General features: G+C 41.9%; 1 protein-coding gene across 1 annotated transcript in view; it reads right to left on the reverse strand.

Annotated features, from left to right (window-relative positions):
* The window catches only part of phactr3a (phosphatase and actin regulator 3a), a 33,678-nt gene extending 14,142 nt beyond the window's left edge, over positions 1 to 19,536 (reverse strand). The window contains exon 1 of the mRNA XM_085344980.1: positions 19,434 to 19,536. Coding sequence (XP_085201106.1) covers positions 19,434 to 19,536 — 103 coding nt within the window. The remainder of the gene's footprint in view (positions 1 to 19,433) is intronic.
* Positions 19,537 to 19,929: the final 393 nt, after the last annotated feature.

The following is a 19,929-nucleotide window of genomic DNA, read 5'->3' on the forward strand; positions in this document are numbered from 1 at the left end:
GCACCCAGTCGCTCAGAGAGAGAGAAAAAAAGCTTAAGAGGAGAGGGGGAGTAGGAGGGGTATGTCTGCGTTAGGGGGAGAGTGTGTGTGTGTTTGAGGAGAGAGAAGAGAAGGGGAGAGGAGGTGGGGTCAGGCCCGCTGCTGTTGCTATGGCGACCACATCCAGATGCTGCCGCAGCAGTGGGTGCCGGGTGGACGGGGGAGGAGCGAGTCAGGCCGAAGCAGAGGAGAGGAGGAGAGAGAAGAGGGGAGAGGAGCCCCCTACACAGACACTGCCACATCTAAAGCCAGTGGCGGCACCCAGTGCATTGTGGGTAGATGGTGAAGCCACATGGAGGACGAGATGTGTCTGCATTTTGAAAGAGGGAAGGAGATGAGGGGAGGAGGAGAGAGGGGTGGTGGGGGGTGGGGATTCCAGGGAGAAGAAGAGGCGAAAAGAAGAGATGGGAGGGGGGAGAGGGGGGTCTGTTGCTATACGGAAGAGCTTGCAGTAGAACCCGGCCTCGTCCAATCACAGAGCAGCTATTTATAATGCATATCAAGTAACTGTTCATTTTTCATAGAGGGGGTGGTTATTCAGGGAAAATGACAGGAGTCTGGCGAAAGCGCGAGAATTAGGTGAAAACACATGCGTGCACGTTGAGATGTGTGTCAGATAAGCATGAATGGACGACATGCACCGTGTGGGGATGATGCGCAATTTTAATTACTATGCTAATGTAAATAGGATTTATTAAATCCATGTGTCATGCTCATGCAGGGGACCAGTCAGTCGTTTGCTGTGCGCCTGCCTGCAACTTCAACGCGAGGCTGCACACAGTGTAATTCCAATCATGTGCCGGCATCTCATAAACCTCCTGACCTTAGGAGTACAGGTAAATATAACCTACAAATGGTAGACTCTAAACAGCATCAGTGAAGTCTGAACTCAGAAATGATTTAGGAGTGGGAAAAGGAAGGCAATATGATAATGTCACTTGGAAAGGAAACTAAAAAACAGCGCTTTAGTGTGCCACTGGGGACTACACCCCACTTAACCAGTTTGTCAGCACATTCTGGAGCAAAAGATATCACCCACCCACCCACCCACACACACACACACACACACACACACACACACACACACACACACACACACACACACACACACACACACACACACATCTCTATGTGTACACACATATAGAGTCCCTAGTTGAGAAGAACCAATTATTTTAAAATAGAAAGTAAAAAATTAAAGTGCAACTATAAATAAATCCCAAACATTTAATGTTATGCTCTCACACTGATAACCACGAAGCAAAAGAGCATCAGTGAGCAATAAATACAACTCTGAAGCTTTTTGTGAGCTATTGAATGAAACTGATTCATTCTGGGTAGTAAGATAATATCAATGACATAGTTTCGGCAGTGAGGTTACATGAGGCAAAGCCTTGCTTTGCTAAATACACCCGATCTGCTCACTCAGTGACACTGACACTGACACAAATCAAAATAGAAGTGCACTGCACAATTAAGGCAACAGTAACTAAGAATCAAACTGTGCCAATAATAGTTTATGTTAATTCACTGCGTTACAGCTAAGACTGCTTATTTTACAGGCAGGTGTTTAAACCTGGAATGCCAATGCTGAAAAGGCCTTGAAGTGAGGGAGAAAATACGGTTTGTCCATCATGTTACAATTTTAAGTTACAACTCAAACAGCAAAATGTGTGTGTCTAATATTTGGGACACAATGTTGGTCCACACTACATCAGAATCAGAATTTTTTTTACCATGTATCCATCAGAAGATAGATACACTGTGCTCATAATTGGATATACGTGGTCAGCAACAATAACCAGGTCAGCTGTGACATTTAAATGATGCCCATTTTTGACCCAAAGTATGTCAAGATAATATCCCCGAACCCATTACACAACCACCACTAGCCTGAACCGTTCATTCAAGAAAGATAGATCCATGCTTTCATGTTGCTGACGGTAAATGCTGACACTACCATCTGAATGTTGCAGCAGAACTCGAGGCTCATCAGACCAGGCAACAAAAGGTATCCGGTAAGGTCATCTGCTGCTGTAACATATCTGCAGCAGATGTGCTAAGGGTTCACTGCGTTGTGCATTCAGGGATGCTGTTCTGCATACCTTGGTTGTAAGTGGTTATTTTTGTTATATTTGCCTTCCTATAACCTCAAAGCAGTCTAGTCATTCTCCTTTGACCGCCAACATCAACAAGAACTTTTCACCCCGAGAACTGCTGCTCACTAGAATTTTTTTTCCTCTGTAAATCCCAGACATGGTTGTGCATGAAAATCCCAGTAGATCAGCAGCTTCTGAAACACTCAGACTAACCTGACTAGAACCAACAACATTCAAAGTCGCTTAAATCAAGTTTCTTCCCCATTTCTGATTCTCAATTATAACTTAAACAGGTTGTCTTGACCATGTCTACATGCATAAATGCTCCTGCCATGTGATTGGCTGTTTAAATACTTGCACTAATGAGAAGCTAAACACGTGTGCTTAAAAAAGAGTCCTTTGAGTGTACAATACAATGACTAAAGGCCCAATACCTGCCCCACCAAATGCTATTTTAATTAGAAAAACTTGATAGTCTGCATTTTAGTATGTTGGCATGTTTATGATTGAAACATTATGACTCTCATTAGTACACTGCTCAAAATACTGTGAACATCTCAGAACCAAATCTTTAGCATTGGTTGTCACCACACAGCTATAATATATGTGAGCTTCACTGGCCTTATCACATACATCAAACCTCCCCCTTGGTGTCTATCATCCCTGCAGACCATACAGAGTCTCATTGTGAACGGACAGTGTGCCCTTGAATGGAGCACCTCCTTACCACGCCAGCTAACCTCATCGCTTTACCCCCCTGGCTTTACAACTGTGCTGCCATCTGTTTGTAGCCCCTCTGCCTCAGGCCACAGTCAGGGCACACAGCTATCATCTCGCAGGGAGAAAGTGAGGAGCAGAAGGGCTGAAGCAACATACAATGACCAGAGTGTGAATGAGAGGGAAAGGCTGAGACCAAGAATGGCAGCGGTCAGCTATACTTAAAGAGGAAAAAAGGAAAGAATTATGAACATGTCCAGAAGATGACTCTATTCATGCTTCCCCAGGCATGCCACAGACAGATTATTTCTTAGCTCTCTTTATTCTAAGAAACATATTTTGCGTCTACATTGACCCCTGACTCAAAGGAAATGGCACAATGTGCAGATTTACAACATTAGTATCCTCCTGATTGACCTACAGCAGTACTAAATAATACATTTAGAAATGATCAAAACAGCATTCTTGTTTTGCCGATAGCTTCAACAGTGAGCACATTTTGCACCCCGACCACCACTAAGGACACAGAGGTCATGTCTTTGTTATCTTCTTTCCTTGTTTGCCCTTTTTCATTTTTCATACAATACACTTCATTAGACATGACAGAGTCATCATTTCCGTAATGAAAGCCATATCTAAGAAGCAGTATTCTCATTTTTACCAACTAATAAATTTTTAGCATGTTTATGCTCTACTGATTGATCCATTTTAACCCTGGTAAATAAGTTCTGGCCTAAAGGTTTAATTAGATAAAAGCGTCAGTCTGACGCGTATGTGGTGTACTGTAACTTGTTTGGGAATATAACGTGTCTGGGGAAACGGGGTATCGTGGTGCAAAGCTGCAAAGGTCAAGTCTCTAGATCATCAAAGCAATTATAGCCAAAGTGTGAAACACCAGCGTGTGGGCATCAAGCGAGCGAAATGATGTCAGTGAGTCCGGGAGCCAATAGAAAATGCCCGAGGCCCTTCTTTATTACCATATGTTAGAGCTGAGAATGGGGACTGGTGGGTGGCTTTGCTTGTAAGCCGTTGCTGCATCATCAACAAGGAACTAAGAGTTTAGTTTATTTTCACTTCCTGATGAAAGGCTGCTCCTCTGTTTTCACTGTTTCTACTTCCATCTGTTTAGATTTACACGAGCGCTATCAGGCGCACAGATGTTAGACCGGGCACAAACGTACTGGCATTTTGGTGCTGATTGCTGTAAGGTTCCCTGTCGCGTCTGATTACCAGTGAGTATATGCTAATATCTGTGTGACATTATATTATTAAAAAAAAACCTTTAAATAAAGGTGCATTCCCTCAGTGTTAGGACTACTAAGCATAAACTCTGTCATATATCGTCTTTTAATTGTCCCACAGGAACCTTTGTCAAGTGTGAAAATAAAGACTCCTAGTGACATCATCAGGGTTATGTGGATTCAGCTTGGAGCTTCAAAAGCGATGTGTGTCAGTGATGCCTAGTTCATTTTAACAGTATCTGAGACTCTGCTGTGTAGCTGAGCATTTCCAATAAAATCAGTGTACACAGGGCTGAAAACTTTACTAAAATATTGTATCACTATAACACACCTTTGAAACTGTGTCCCATGTTCTGAGAACACAAGCAAATGACACAACATACACTGACAATCATCAAGCTTGAACATATTTGTTGTCACTGAGGAGTAAAGTTAGAGAGAATGTAGAAACTGCAACCCAAAAAAACAAACCAGGCTATCTTTGACTGTGAAAACCTCCATGTATCTATCGCATCCACCCAGTGGGCTGGAAATGTCCCTGCTAAAAGTGTGTTTCCTGTTGCCCACACAACAGGGGGAGCCTCAGAAAATTTCATGCCAACCTTCACTCCAGAGAACTACCAAATAAAGGAAGAGAACCCATCCAGGCATGCTTCACATTCATATTTAAGTTTTGGGCCACGTTCCCTATACCGATCCCAAGAAACGTCACTTCAGTGTTCAGAAAGCTTCCCTCCAATCACGTAATGGAAGTCTTGGTTCACCCTTTGCACATTGGGCTGCTCCTTCAGTCTACCACATTAATCTAACAAACTGGGAGATTCATATTGACTCCTTTAGCTCCTTTTACATCTTCATAAGTGCTGCTTGGAAAAGACTTTCCTCTTCACAGGGTGATTATTTAATTATAAAATTAAACTTCCCCTTCCTGCTGAATGCCTCAAATTCACAGGCAGCCTTGCGTTTAGAAAGACTCGTGTTTAAAAAGATCACAGTTTCAGTACAGAGTGCGTCTCTCAAGTGCTTTACGCAAACTTGAACAATAACTTGAGTAATCGCTTACTCAATGATGTAACACTTTTCGCCACAAAAGTTTTTGCACAGGTGTGTCAGAGGAGGTGCAGTTAGTTAGCAACTCAAGCAGCAGACACAGGCGGGTGAACTTTATTGCCATTATTTCCACAGATTTGGGCTCTGTTCATGAAAATGTAATACAAAGCATGTCGAGTGTGTCATTGAGATGGAGAAGGAGAGCCCAAAGTTTTTCTGTCTGCACTTGCTGTTAGCCCGTCTCCGCTGGGCTCTCATTGCTCTGCTGGGAGGAGAGCACAAGCATGAAAGACAATGGGAGGTGCACAGAGGAACAGCACAATTCACCACTGTTAGCACTGTAATTTCCAAACACGTCCCACAGCAAGGATACACCTTGCATTCGGATCCCCTCGTGTGTGTGTGGGATGGTTTGGGCTTAAATGGAAAGCAGAACAGGGAACCACAGTATACAATAGTTTGCCCAAAGCAGCAACTTTTCAAGGGAAGCACAAAACCAAATTAAACATACAACACTTCCTACCATGTTATTGATGGGAAAGCAGGTTTACATCCCATGTCCTGGACTTCATAAAGGGTTTTGCAGGCAAAGGATCAACAGTAGAAAAACAGCACTTTTTTGTGACGACAGATTGTGCAGACACGAGTCAATGCGCTAACTGTCCTGTAGCCCCATTTGCCATGGACATATGGACTACTTAAACAGGCCAGACATGTTCACATTTTTCATTATTCCAAGAAATAGCCATGTCAACAATCATCTCATGCATGTTATGGAAAACTATTCAAGGGCACAAGATTCAATAAATGCATTGCCTTTTGGTTGTGAAGAGAGAGATGAGGGTATGAAATATGCACATTAAAATAATAATTAAACAGCAACCCTATAACCTTAGCAGATTAAACCTCTACTCCTTTCTTGGTTTTTGAGAAGATTTCATGGGTTGTTTTGTTTTGCAGGCTCACCATATAGAAAGATAGTTTCTAAATTTCCTATGATATAATACAAGAAGAAAAAAGCAGCATGGTTGTAGCAAAAAGTAATCAAATCTGCAGTACAGTCTGGTCAGAGAGTTGTATGGGACTGGCAGCATAGGAAAATTGTCAACAAAAGATTTTGTCCAGTTACTGAAACACATTCATTAGTGTGATCACACAAGCTTCACAGCAGTTGCTCTGTGCCACAGGGACGCTGTGGTGGTGTAAAAAAGGCATTACTGTATCTGGTAGCTAAAAAAGGTGTGGGCTCAATGACGAATCTGTGTTTATTAAGAAATTGCTAGAAGCCACTCAGTTATCAATAACAGCCAAGTCACCGTACTGGGCTGGCCACAGTTCTAATAGTAGTTTTAATGGGATTGGATTTGAGCTTTTGGCTTGCAAACTGTAGATGTATCCGATGATTACATTAAGTGGAATTTGTGCCTCAAACTGCACAATGTGCTTTCCTCATTAATGTGTCGCTGCAAAAAGTATATATATAAAATTTTAAAAAAGAGGAAAGAAAGAAAAACTGGTAAAAAAAACAAAAACATGCTGGGCTTCTTTCCCAGCAGATCAAGGGCTCAGTTGAGTCAAAGCATTTGAGATCCAGGACAGACTTATCAGCACACAGAACACGGCTCTGCTCAGTTCAGCAGCCTGCCGCAATGCAAAGACTGGCTCTGTCCGTGGTGCTGAAACTCACCCTGGTGTAATACATCAGAGTCAAGTTTGAGATCTCTCGCCATTTGTCTTTTTGCATCATACTGTTTGACAGTTTGAATTCTTAGTCTGAAAATTAGTCACCGCTATCCCGTCAAAATCACTAACACTGTAACAAAAGTAGAAAGCCTTGTTTTCAGCTGTCACTCAACAAATGATTTCCATTTTTTTTTCTTATTTAATCAGTTTGCCAGAATAAACGCCTGCCAGTTGACTAACCGATTAAACCTTTCTGCGTCATAGATGGAAATGACAGTTTTGCGAGACTCATCAGTCAATAATGACAACAATTATGATCACGCATAAGCGCTAAACTATAAACTGCTCATGCTGCTTTGGGCTGCTGATATTTTCATTCATGATGACGATTGGCTAGAAAATGTGTAACCATGGGCTTTGGAAATTTCTAGAAGGTAGATGTTTAAGGCATGACGTCTACTGTCACTATCAGCTAGATTACATGTCATCGTAGTTACGTCTACATTTAGATGGCTTCCCAATGCGAGGGTGCAGACCTGAGCGGCTTCTCAAGTAGTTAATTTACACACTCCAAAAAGTTGTCACAGTACGGAATAGAAAATAGTAAATATGTTGGATTTTGACTGCGTGACGAGTGTCACTTATATATACGGCTTTGCTCAAAGTCACAGGGTGCAGTTTCTGAACTTCAAACCTTTTCAAAATAACCAAAACTTGAATTTACCTCAATCCCTGACAGATAACCTCAGTATAAATAAATGTGTGAAACTTTTTGTTCACTGGAACTCAAAGCAGAGTATAAATGGGATCTTCTTTAGCTTTAGCCCAATTTAAAACAAATTATAAAGACTAATCATTGACTTATGAAACTTTCATTTTGTGTTTCATCTGGTATGTTTATGTGTTTGTATTAAAGCCCATCACAGAAACAAGGTAAAGTTCAACACCGTGGTATTAAAAAGTGACAAACGGAAAAGCGAGTAACCTGTGAACCAAAGTACCAAAGTGGATAAACATACAGTCAGACTCTCTAACCTCCACTCGCTTTTTTTATACTCACTCACTGTCTGACTGACAGCACAATGAAATGCTTTAATTCATTTTCTTTTTATGACTGTATTCCTTCTAGTACAGTTATCTGATCTGGCTATGCATTTAATTTACCATCTCCTGAGTGGCCCTGGCAGAGAGTGTTCAATAATGCTGTACTGTAAGTGGCTATCAAACAGCCTCAAACCACTTTCCCTCCTCTCTGTGGTGGTTCAATGTCTGTCACTTTGCCATAACATCATACCTCCATTGTGTTAGGTACACGAGCTTTACCTACTTTTAGTTTATCTTTGTACTTCCCTACTCCATCACATGTGCTTAGTTTCTTCCTGCTTTCTGTGCTTCTCTGTCACAGACAAGAGCTTTTTTGTGTTGTTGACGGGGCCCAGGACTCGCCTCTTCTCACTTCACTGATCTCAGACTGAGTCTGGCAAATTTGATAGGGAAGAAAGAAGCTGGGGATATGAGCAGGTGTGACGGGTGCAATGCATGACTTTATGTCTGCGTGTGTGTAAGAGAGAGAGGGGGCTCTAATGTGAATGCTGCCAATTCAGTGATGCTGAAACAAGCCAGACAAGACTTTATAGAGCAGCTTTCTTTTTTGTGTCATCCAGTGTTACTTAAAAGGGACACCCTAACAATTTAATCACTCACTTCCTGACATGGCTGACAACAGTGTGAGACAGACTTTTAAAAGAACAGATCTGACTGATGAGTAGTCCAATAGATCTTCACTTTTATCCTCTATCAGGGGTGACGCATGTCCACGTTACTACTACTGATCATTCCTCAAAGCAGAGAAGTTTCAAGTTCACCACATCAATCAATTATCAATTGATGAGACAATATAAACATTTATAAAGCCTTAAACCCGACACTCCTCTTATTTTGTGTCTTTAATATAAATGTTTTTAGGTTTTCAATGGCTTCTCACACTAAACAATCAACTTTATATTTGCCATTGTGGGCTCTGGGAAGCAACAATGAGAATGATTTTTAGTGTTTTGTTAAATTTTATTCATTTAAAAAAATGATTGAAAAATAGATTAAGATCAGTGATGAGAACCATTAGCCGCAGTCCTGAAGAAAGATGAAACCTAAATTACATTTTTGATTTTCGAGCTTGATAACTGAACATACTGGCAAAGAGTTTCCAGACAAGTAACTGTAACTAGATTTAATAAATTCTGTCAAAAGCTTTTGAAGTTCAACAGCTCAGTTACTTCTTAAAACAGAATAATTGCTACGATGCCTTCCAGTCAGGTTTTAGACAGAACCACAGCACTGAAACCGCTCTGACCAAAGTGTTTAATGACATATGTCTGAATACAGACAGCGGAAAAATGTCAGTCCTAGTTTTACTGGATCTCAGTGCAGCATTTGATACAGTTGACCACAACATATTACTCAAACGACTGGAGAACTGGACAGGTCTTTCAGGAACTGTACTAAACTGGTTCAAAAAATACTTAGAAAACAGGAAATACTTTGTATCAATAGGTAACTTCACATCTGAGCAGACAAGCATCACATGTGGAGTTCCCCAAGGTTCCATCTTGGGACCCCTTCTGTTTAACATCTACATGCTCCCACTGGCACAGATTATAAACAACAACAAAATAAACTATCACAGCTATGCAGATGACACACAAATATATATCACAATGTCACCAGGAGATTGAGGCCCTGTACAGGCTCTTGGTAAATGCATTGAGGAAATTAATGACTGGTTGTGCCACAATTTTCTCCAGCTAAACAAAAACAAAACTGAAGTAATAGTCTTTGGCGCCAAAGAAAAACGATTACAGGTCACCAGAGAACTTCAATCTATACATCTAAAAATCACAAACCAGGCGAGAAATTTGGGTGTAATGCTGGATGCAGACCTAAACTTAGAAAAACACATTAAGACAATAACAAAGTCAGCTTACTATCACCTCAAGAATATTTCAAGGATAAAAGATCTGATGTCTCAACAGGACCTGGAAAAACTAGTCCATGCATTCATCTTTAGTAGGCTTGATTACTGTAACAGCATCTTTACAGGTCTACCTAAAAAATCAGTCAGACAACTACAGCTCATTCAGAACTCTGCTGCTCGAGTCCTCACTAAGACCAAAAAAGTGGACCACATCAGTCCAGCTCTGAGGTCTTTACACTGGCTGCCTGTCCATCAGAGGATAGACTTTAAAGTTCTGATGCTGGTCTATAAAGCTCTGAATGGTTTAGGACCAAAATACATCAATGACCTCCTGACCCAGTATGAACCTTCCAGATCCCTCAGGTCATCTGGATCCGGTCTTTTATCAGTTCCCAGAGTCAGAACCAGACACGGAGAAGCTGCATTCAGCTTTTATGCTCCTTATATCTGGAACAAACTCCCAGAAAGCCTCAGATCAGCTGAAACACTCAGTTTATTTAAATCCAGGTTGAAGACTCACCTGTTCTCAGCTGCATTTGAATAAAGCACCAAATCCACACTTTTAAGCTTAAATTTCAAAACTTACTTTTAACTACTGATTTTATCTACTGTTCTGATTTTATATACTGTTTTGTTTGTTTGTTTGTTTGTTTGTTAATTAGTTAGTTAGTTAGTTTATTTGCTTGTTTTAATCAATTTTAAATCATGCTTTTTATTTGTTCTTGTTTCTAATGTCTCTGTAAAGCACTTTGAATCACCTTGTTGTTAAATTGTGCTATACAAATAAACTTGCCTTGCCTTGCCTTGCCTTGAAGTCTTTGCAAGTTCATTTTTATGTTTGTCGAAATGAACATTTAACTAAAAGGAACAGTTCAATTAACTAAATTGGCTTAAACATCTGAGGTAATTATCAATGAGGAAAATGATAGAGGAAAAAAAATCTGGCATATCAGCATTCTTGGTTTAACTGCATCACTTTAGGGTCTGTATAGGGTCTGTATAGGATCTGTGGAACGCTGTAGAGGTCTTCCAGCCAGAGCCACACAGTCACTGCCTGCAACTGGTCTCTTACAGCCTATCCATCATCTCGCTGTGGCCAGTTTGCAATTAGGATAACATCTTGGCTTTCTTTCAATAAAAGCTGCCACCTCCTCCTTTCTTTCTCTCTCCTCCATCTCCTCTCTGCCTCACTAGTTTAGCCTCCTTCTCCTTTTCTCCCCGGCATTTTTTTTCCTTTTTCTGCTTTCTTGCGAAATGTATTTCCACTGCTCCACAGAGTCGATGCCAAAAGGAGTTCTCTCTCTTAAATTTTTTACCCTTCACAACATAGTGCATGCAACTTCCTGAACTCAATTTAACCCCGGCCTTTAGAGGCTTAATAGCTCCATCACATGCTGCCTTTACCCTGGGGTCTCTGATAGGTGCACGGGGCTTTTCGACTCTTTGTTCTCAAAAGGGTGACTGTCTTTTCTAGCACACACTGTGATTTTTGTTCTTTCCACGTCTGCGCAAACCTGCTACATCTTCTGCAAATGAATGCATACATGGATTGAATTGCCAAAAAAAACCACACAGGCGCACGGGTGTCAGCCGTAGCAACACATGGCCCAAACAACAGCCGCACTAACACATGGCTCAAACATTGTCAAATGCCTAATCTGCTCCCGCATCCACAGGGAGCATGCATGATGTAGGACTTCTGCTGCTGTCGTCATTTAATGCGCTCCATTTTCGGGGGGAACTGGGAGACTGTAAAGGCATCTATGGAGAGCAGAGCTCAACAAAGCATCTGCATGCAACATATCTCCTTAGCTCACCACTCAGCAGTTGTGGATCCTAAATGTGACAGAATTGTTAGCACAGTGTTCATTTTGGTTCCAAATGAAGAAAGGACTTTTTTTTCTTTTACATAAGGCTAACATGACTTTTTTGTGGCCTGATTTGGTTTGAAGGAGAAAAAGCAATGAATTTAGTTGGTATACTGTGATGACTTGGTATAAGCATGAGATCCCATCATCACCGTTTTTTAACACGAAGAGACTAAATGACTAATAGACTTCTCAGTTTTTTAAGCGGCAGTGTTGAGTGATATGATACCTAGGGATGGGAATTGAGAACCGGTTCTTGGTAGCCATTATGGACATTACTTTTATTTTTATCTTACACATGGACAAGAGCGTGATGGTAAAGTGTAAACTGCATCTAGGACAGAAACAGCTGCATTATGTTGCTAACATAACGTCAGCACTTCGCAAGCACCTGCACAGACAGCATGCTAACACTAAGCTAGCCAAACAGCAAGCTAAGACTAAGCTAGCCAAGAACCCAGAGTGCTGATAAAGCTCAGTAAAGGCTGACCCCAGCCCAGCAACCAGGCCCTGAACTTTAACAGGTAATAAACTCATGTTTCAGTAGAATCACTGTGGCAATTGTTTTAAAGTGTCTTTTTGCTGGTTTTCATCTTTGCTTTTTGCTGTCAGCTTTGTGTTCTACTAAGAGAAAGATCATGTGTGTGTCCTTGTTGGGATAGGGATTTGTGTTGAGTTACTTTCTTGAGTAATGACCCCAACACTGATCACAACAAAGAGGGGAAATACCTGCGCAAACAGCATACATTAATGTGAACAGATGTAATGTCTTTGATATTCTGCTTAGAGATTGTGTTGACTCTCAAAGCCGAGCTAATGATATCCCAAAGAGAATCGATAGGTGACTCTGATAACGGAGTCGCAATCGCTAAATTCTTATGAATTCCCATCCTTAATGATACCCAATACTAAATGTTAATGATAGTAATTCATGATAGTAAGAATCATTATTTTAATTTTAAAACTGGTGGAAAAGATTTGAATATTTGAAGCCCATGGTTTCTACAGTGACTGTGCTGAGAGCCTGAGAGTTTTCTGTGTTTAAGGCAGCAAAGCTTTTTTTCCCCCCTCCATAGGGATTTATAGTGAAATCTTTGTGAGGGCCACAGGTCTTCGGATTTCTGATGTACAAAGTTTCTTTCAACAGGTGGATGTTGCCACTGTAAGTAAAAAACAGCTCCCGACTTTGATGTTCCCACATCTGATCTTTATGCTCAGTGCAGTCTGGTTGGAATTTTCCCGTGGTTTTATTTACACAGATTTGATGCCATTAGATCCATGTCAGTTGAATTATTATTTGACAAAGATGGATCTCAAGAACCGCTATCATTCTGTAGATGTTTCTTTGAAAATCTAATTATGTCTCATTCTTTGAATGGATTTACTTTGCCAAATGGATCATCATGGCCTTGCCGTATCGGTCCATTTGATCGACCTTTGTTGTTATTATTTATTTTATTTTATTTTCAGTTGTTACAGACGGGACAGACATGACTGAGGGATAGGAAAGGGAGAAAGAAAGATGAAGGAAAAGAAAAACAGAAGGGAAGAGGGACAGTGAGAAAGGGCACTTAAAAAGAGAAAGAAGAGAAAAAAATCTCCTGAATCACCTGTTGAGAGAAAAAGAAGAGAAAACAAGCAAAAAAAACCAAAACAGAGCAACATACTAAACACAACACCATCACGTTAATCTACCTAAGTGTAAACAGCAGTAAATACTAAATATTGAATGTTGTTGTATAGCAAGCAGGACCGACAGCGCACAATGTGCTTGGAAATAGCAGCCAATAAAGGTGTAGTTTATGTCTATGAACAGTGAACACCCGTGTGCACACCTGTGTGGATCAGCGCGCTTGTATTCAAAAGGTTTCCCCGTGTAATGGTCTGCTAGAGGATGTAGAGAGCCATAGCCCTGTCCCCCAGGGCATGAAGCAGGCATGGAGGAGATCCAGGCCCCAGACATCCAGAGGCCCCAGAGTGCGAGAGCCCAAGGAGGACCACCGGAGGGGCATCCGTGCCACCCTCCTGGGAAGAGCTGAGGAGAGCCCCAGATGAGGGGTCACCCAGTAGCCACGGAGCAGAAGCCAGAGGGGGCTGCAGTGGCGTGCCCGCCGGCTCTGCCCCCTTTGCCCCAGAAGAGGCCTGACCGAGCAACAGGCACCAGGCCCCGCCAAGTAGTCACCAGGAGTGAGTTGGTACATACCTGAGCGCCCAGCCCCGGACACCAAGAACCACCAACACACCAACCCCTGAGGGCATCAGTTACCGGCAGGGAGTGTGGTGAGGGGAGATAGGCCTTTGGAGGGCCTGGGAGTTCCCAGAGAGGTGGAGTGTAAGACCCGACCTGACATATAGACACAGACAAACAGGCACACACAGACACAAACATGCATTCCCACCCTCATGCACACTCAGCACTCACCCAACGTAGGGATAGACATACATGGACACTGTACACACAATCACACTCCCCAAACAAACTCTATACCCCAGGTCCAGGTACCCTCGCCCCTGGAGGGGGAAACAGCACCTAGACCCAGGAGATGTCACCCTTTCCCCCGGGGTGGAGGCAAGCAGACCGCCCTAGGCTCCGCAGCAACAGGGAGGCCCGCATCCCAGATCCCAATCGGATGGCCAACACCTCCTCCCAGCCCCCCCCGCCCCGATGGCCAGCAGAGAACAGGGGTGTGTGTACCCGTTAGTTTTCATTTTACTCAAGACAAATTCTTCCCTTTTTATTGTTTTTAAAACAAAATTGTGGAATGTTAACTTTTCTTTTTGTACAGCCAAATGATGCTTGACCCTTTCCCCTGAGCTCATTTCACTTGTATTTGGCATGTTGCAGTTGCCTATGACTAACTTGTTCTGAAGTAATTTATAGAAAATGAAAAGCCAGTTACGCTCAAGTTCACACAAGTGCCCCTAGCAGAGTAGTTCATCACATTAACAGTGGACATGATCCATTAGGTTTGACAATCAGAAATGTCTGAACATTTTACACACAAAGGATAAGTTAGCCTTGAGGGCGTTCTGCCTGAAAACTTCAGAACTTGGCATGTTAGCATGTTACTGTGACAATACATATATATATATATATATATATATATATATATATATATATATATATATATATATATATGACATGTGGGCACTAACAGTGCACCCCTGGCTCCTGGGTGAAAGTCTGACTCAATATTTGTTGAGATTCATATGTTTCTGAATATGACAAATACCTTTTATGGCAACCAGAACGCTCCTCTCAACTTGACATTAGATGTACTTTTTCTCTTGGCCTCTGAAGGGACCTCTGTGCATCGTGGAGGGAAGAATGAATAGCTCTCCAGTGGCTACTACTAACAGGTAGCCTTGACTGACTCACAGTCCCTTAAGGCTCACCGTGATGAATGAGTTGTGACTTCAGCGTGAATTACAGCTTTCCTGGCTGAGTCTGATAAAGTTGCAGGTTCTAAACAAAGTGCAAATCTATATACAATATGTTCTCGTTGTTCATCCAGATCTCTAAAATTGTTTATGTCAGCCATACGTGTGCATGTAGCTTGATAGATCCTCGGGTTTTACAGTTTTCAACTTGACCGCAGCTAAAAAACAAACAAATAAACAAACAAAAATCAAAAATGAGAGACCAGTATTGAGCTGCATGTGTATGATGAAGTTTATGTCCTGTTTAAATTAAAAGTCTCCAAAAAAACCATCCACATGAATAAAAACTCGAGGCTGTGTTTTGCATACTGGCGACCTATCTAAGCACAGACAGCATGGTGTCACGGGCTAAACTGTAACAGAGGGATCGTTTTCTGTTTTCTCACTTGTATCCACTTCACGGTCACCGTCGCTCTCTCTTTTGTTTTAACCACTTAACACGTACGACCCGCAGCAGAATACAACAACTTCACACCCTTTTCTCTGCACTCTTGAGGATGTTGACAATCACTCGGTGGGGAAAAAATAGACTCACAGGAAGACAGAATGTGTGGCTGTAATGGCATCACATACCGCTGAACGCCTGCCTCTTAATCTGTCTTAAATGAAAACTGCAATTTCAAACAGTTTAATTTACAGTTAATTACTCGGAATAGAAAATAATTATAAAACTGCCCCAGATACTGGTGGAGTTTTGCTCATCACAAAACCTGTCAACACGGGCAAGCCCAACAACTCGTCCCAACAACTTGATGAACTGCTAGATAGTTACTGTGTGCAGTGTAATTATCTGTTTAGAGCCAGCGCCAGTTGAAGGCCACACCAAATGCTGTGCCACATCCAGCGTTTCTTTATCTCCCTCTTCCACAGCATCAAGATACTTGACTGCCTCATTACAGTTGAACGAAAACCATTCTTCAAATGTGCCGCCTGCCAGCACCGGGTTGTCTCCTTTTAAGAGTGCCTTTTAAACTTCTAAGGAGTCCATGTTCTTGCATCTTTAACCCTCTCTTCACCTGAAAATGTCAAAGTTCCTTTTTTTAAATTGAAGCAGGGCTGTTTCTTAAGGTAGGGTCATATATATCTCTGTTTGTTACGTAATTACAGTTTCTTTATTCCGCCGCAACTCGCTGAAATCTGAAACTGGGTCTTAAACCATTGTTATGTAAGGAATTCCTGTGGCACAAATACCTTTTTGTTTACATTATTACTTTCAAACAATGTTGTGTTAATTGCGGGAACATTATATAAGACCTGCTGACTCATAATTTCCCATATTTGCTCACCAAGCCCTGAATATAAGAGGGATTATGTACGACACAGCGCTCGGGTTTGGGGTGAGTCATTGTCATGGCTAAATATCAGCTTCCGCAGGGTTTGACATATCTTCTTGTTCATTAGGCAGGTCCCCGCCTTTTACCTGAATTCTTCAGTTGTTCTTTTTTTTTGACAGATCTGAGAGGATTATTCTTGTACCAGTAAGACCAGGAGAGAATGATAAAACAAAACGAGAGAAAAAAAACACAGATCAGCAGGTACTTATTGGATAAGTCGTCATGTGAGCGGAGAACAGAAGTGGTCTTGAGCAATGTGGTCTATAGCTGCAGGTGGGGAGGGGTTGCAAGTGAAAGTGATTTCATCATGAATTATTACAGTCTTTTGCCAAAGGATGGTGTTTAGTGAAGGGGCAGTTGGCCATCTTTATAAAGTGTTGCAACTAATCAATGAAATGTCAAACAAACTGAGAAATTATTTAAAAGATTAAAAATATCTGAATATATTTTTTTATTTTTAGAATTTACTGTGGATATATGACGTGATTTCTTCATGAGGAGGATATTCTTCTTTTCTGTGTTTTGTAACTTTGTGAACTGAATTTAACAGTCTGAAGATAACTACTTTGGAAACTGTAATGTGCATTGTATTCTATGTAATAAAAAAGTAATAAAAAAGTGAAACTTAATCAATAATAGAAATAGTCTCTAACTGCAGATTTATGTGCACTATAAATCTGCTTGTGCTGATATTTGTGTGATTCAACTCATCTCCACTGTTTCTCCAGCTTTGCGTCTTTCTACAGGGGAAAAGAATTATTTTGAGGAACGAAGCCATAGGGATAACCCTGCTTGGACAAGCTCCCTGTCCGCAAAGCGTCAAGGTGTCCTCGCCACACCATTACCTTGGTCGACATTCTGCAATGACTAAGTGGAACTTTGAGCGAAAGTGACATTTTATTAGCAGGGGAATCTAAGGGCTCCTTGTCCAAATGAACTGATTAAACGTGTTTATACTGCTGCTCCTGTTCCTGGACTTATGTTCCTGTAACTCTGAATCATTCTTGTAAATCTGCTGTTCAAAGAGGTTGCCTTAATTTAGATAAACTCCCAACAGAGCAATGCAATGTCACTCTCTGCGCCTTATTAAAAGACAGTAGGATTTGCATTGTTGGACACTTGCAATGTGACTGATCGACTTGCCCTTCTCTGAGAGGGTGAGTCTGTATTGTAGTATTACTGCAGCCTCATTCAAAAGGAAACACTACTCTGATTTTCTGAGATGGTCAGCTGTAACTGTTGTCTCTATTGACTCTCCTCCCAGTATTGAGTAAGTGTATGAACACATTGTAAGCCTCTGCAGCTGCGAGATCTACTGTATTGGGAGGAGAAAAAAAAGGCAGTCTTTGCCAAAGGATTACTTTGGCAAAGACTAGTGCCCCAGACATTAGTGCAGTGGTGATCCACGCAGAGAAGGGGTGGGCGATGCTGTGTACTTTGGGCCACCAGACACCGATATTGTCTTTGCTGTTACAACTTTATTTACTCCGTCTTTCATGTAGCAAACTCGTGTCTGAAACTGTGATGCAGTTGTGCATACTCCAGGGATGTAGGCTGACGTTCAGCGTTCCCTGACAGCTTTAGCTCTCATCACTGGCCTGGCTGATCCGCCAAACTGCTGCGTTGTTTATTCAGGTGTGTCAAAGACCCAGTGTGACATCATCACATTCACCTACGTGTGAATTAAATCATCCCTGGGAGGGTTGAATTCAGCATGGCTCCATTATAAACGTGCTATGGCCAGTTGATGAGTGCAGGCAGGTGTGATTTTGGAAATGTGAAAAAGCGAGTCTCGTTAGTGATAAGTTGAAAGGTGAACTACTCTGCTTTTTTTTCTGAATCATTCAGTCAAGCATTCATGTGCGTAAAACTCGCCATGTGTGGGTGTAAGCAATGACTCTTTCTAAACCCACACAGTATGACCATAAATAGTCTCACTTACGTAAAAAAAAGAAAATAAAATAAATCAGTGTATTTCAGGTGAATGCATAGGCTACTAGTTCTTCCAGCACAATAACAACCAAATTCACTTCCAGGAGCTCACCAGAGGAGAGCACGGCATGAGTGCTCCCTGGTGTTCTGTCATTAATGAAAGTTTAATTCATTATCCTCTTCCATAAAGCAGAAAGATGAGTAACATTAGATGACTAACCCACAGAGAAACAAACAAGGACACCATATTGGAAAGATCACCTGAAGGATCAATAACTGGCCAGTCCGATTGTACCAGTACAAGGCTGTGATGATAAGTTGGGTACATTTCCACCTATAGCCTATATCACGTGGATTGTCGGCTATTGATCGCAGCAGTGATCAGTTCGGTATGGGGTGGGGATTCAGTGCTGTCAATACAGGGACAGAGCTCTAGGCATAGGCCTACAATAAGAGAAGCATGTGCTTTTTTTTCTTTCTTTTTTAATGCAACACGTCAAAACATGAATCCCTCCATGGATCTCTCTTAATAACAACGCTATAGCAGTGGATCAGACAGGACAACACATTCGTTAAGCTTGGATCATGGACCACACATGCATGCAGATTTTGTGATGCTAAATAGCATGGGTTCACTATAAAGGGGCTGGGATAGCATGGAAGGGAATAGATAGGCAATAGAGTAAAAGTTGCACACGGTAATATCACATTAAACGGCCAACACGCGGATTCCCAAATACTACTTGCATCCATATCAGCCAAAAGGGCTACAGGCGTCTTTGTAAGGCGCAAATCTGGTGGGGAATGCAGCCATTCACAGACGCTGAGATGGCATTCGTCTTCAACATGCAGCTCCACGATTCAGCGTTACAGTCATATTCTACATCCAGTGTCGGGAGCATATGCGCTAATTGTGCCTTAGTGTTCTGACATCCCACTAAGCAAACAAGGAGGTCTGCAACGCCAAAGAAGCGGCAACCTTAGAAAAATAAAATAAAATAAAAATAAAAACTCGCATATGGAGCGGATGAATGTAGACAAAATAACGCCTATCTTACCTGTGCCGTGAGCCAACTCGATGCCCGGTTCGGTGAGTATGTTCGGGTCACTTTGAGATCTGCCTCGCTGCAGACAGCCGTCTAGTCCATCCGATGTAGCCATGGGGAGGCAGCGCAGGAATCCTAAATAAAATATTAAAAACCCAACCGGAGGCAGGCAAGGTCAGGAGGAAAGCAACGAGCGAGAGTAGATTTAATTCGCTCTGACAACAGCCGCTTTGAGTACCTAACAGGGAGCCATGGCTGAGCCGAAATTCCGTGTGTGTTTGTGTATGTGCGTGTATGTGCGTGTGTGTGCGTGCGTGTGAGTCTGGGCTGTGTGCGCGATGATGTGTGGATGAGGGAGGGGTGATTTGCCCCCGATGATGCCAACGGGTTGATGATGCCCATCCCTGTCCAGCAACGCGACCAAATATTCAACAGAGCACCATGCTTATTCGCACACCGATAACCTGAATTTATGGCCTTTATTAATTATTAATGTAGCTTTTTTATG

This window comes from Diplotaxodon limnothrissa, linkage group LG20, assembly GCF_057381915.1.
Source record: "Diplotaxodon limnothrissa isolate DT_005_m linkage group LG20, D_limnothrissa_male_GT1.1, whole genome shotgun sequence".
In the NCBI taxonomy this organism is placed as follows: domain Eukaryota; kingdom Metazoa; phylum Chordata; class Actinopteri; order Cichliformes; family Cichlidae; genus Diplotaxodon; species Diplotaxodon limnothrissa.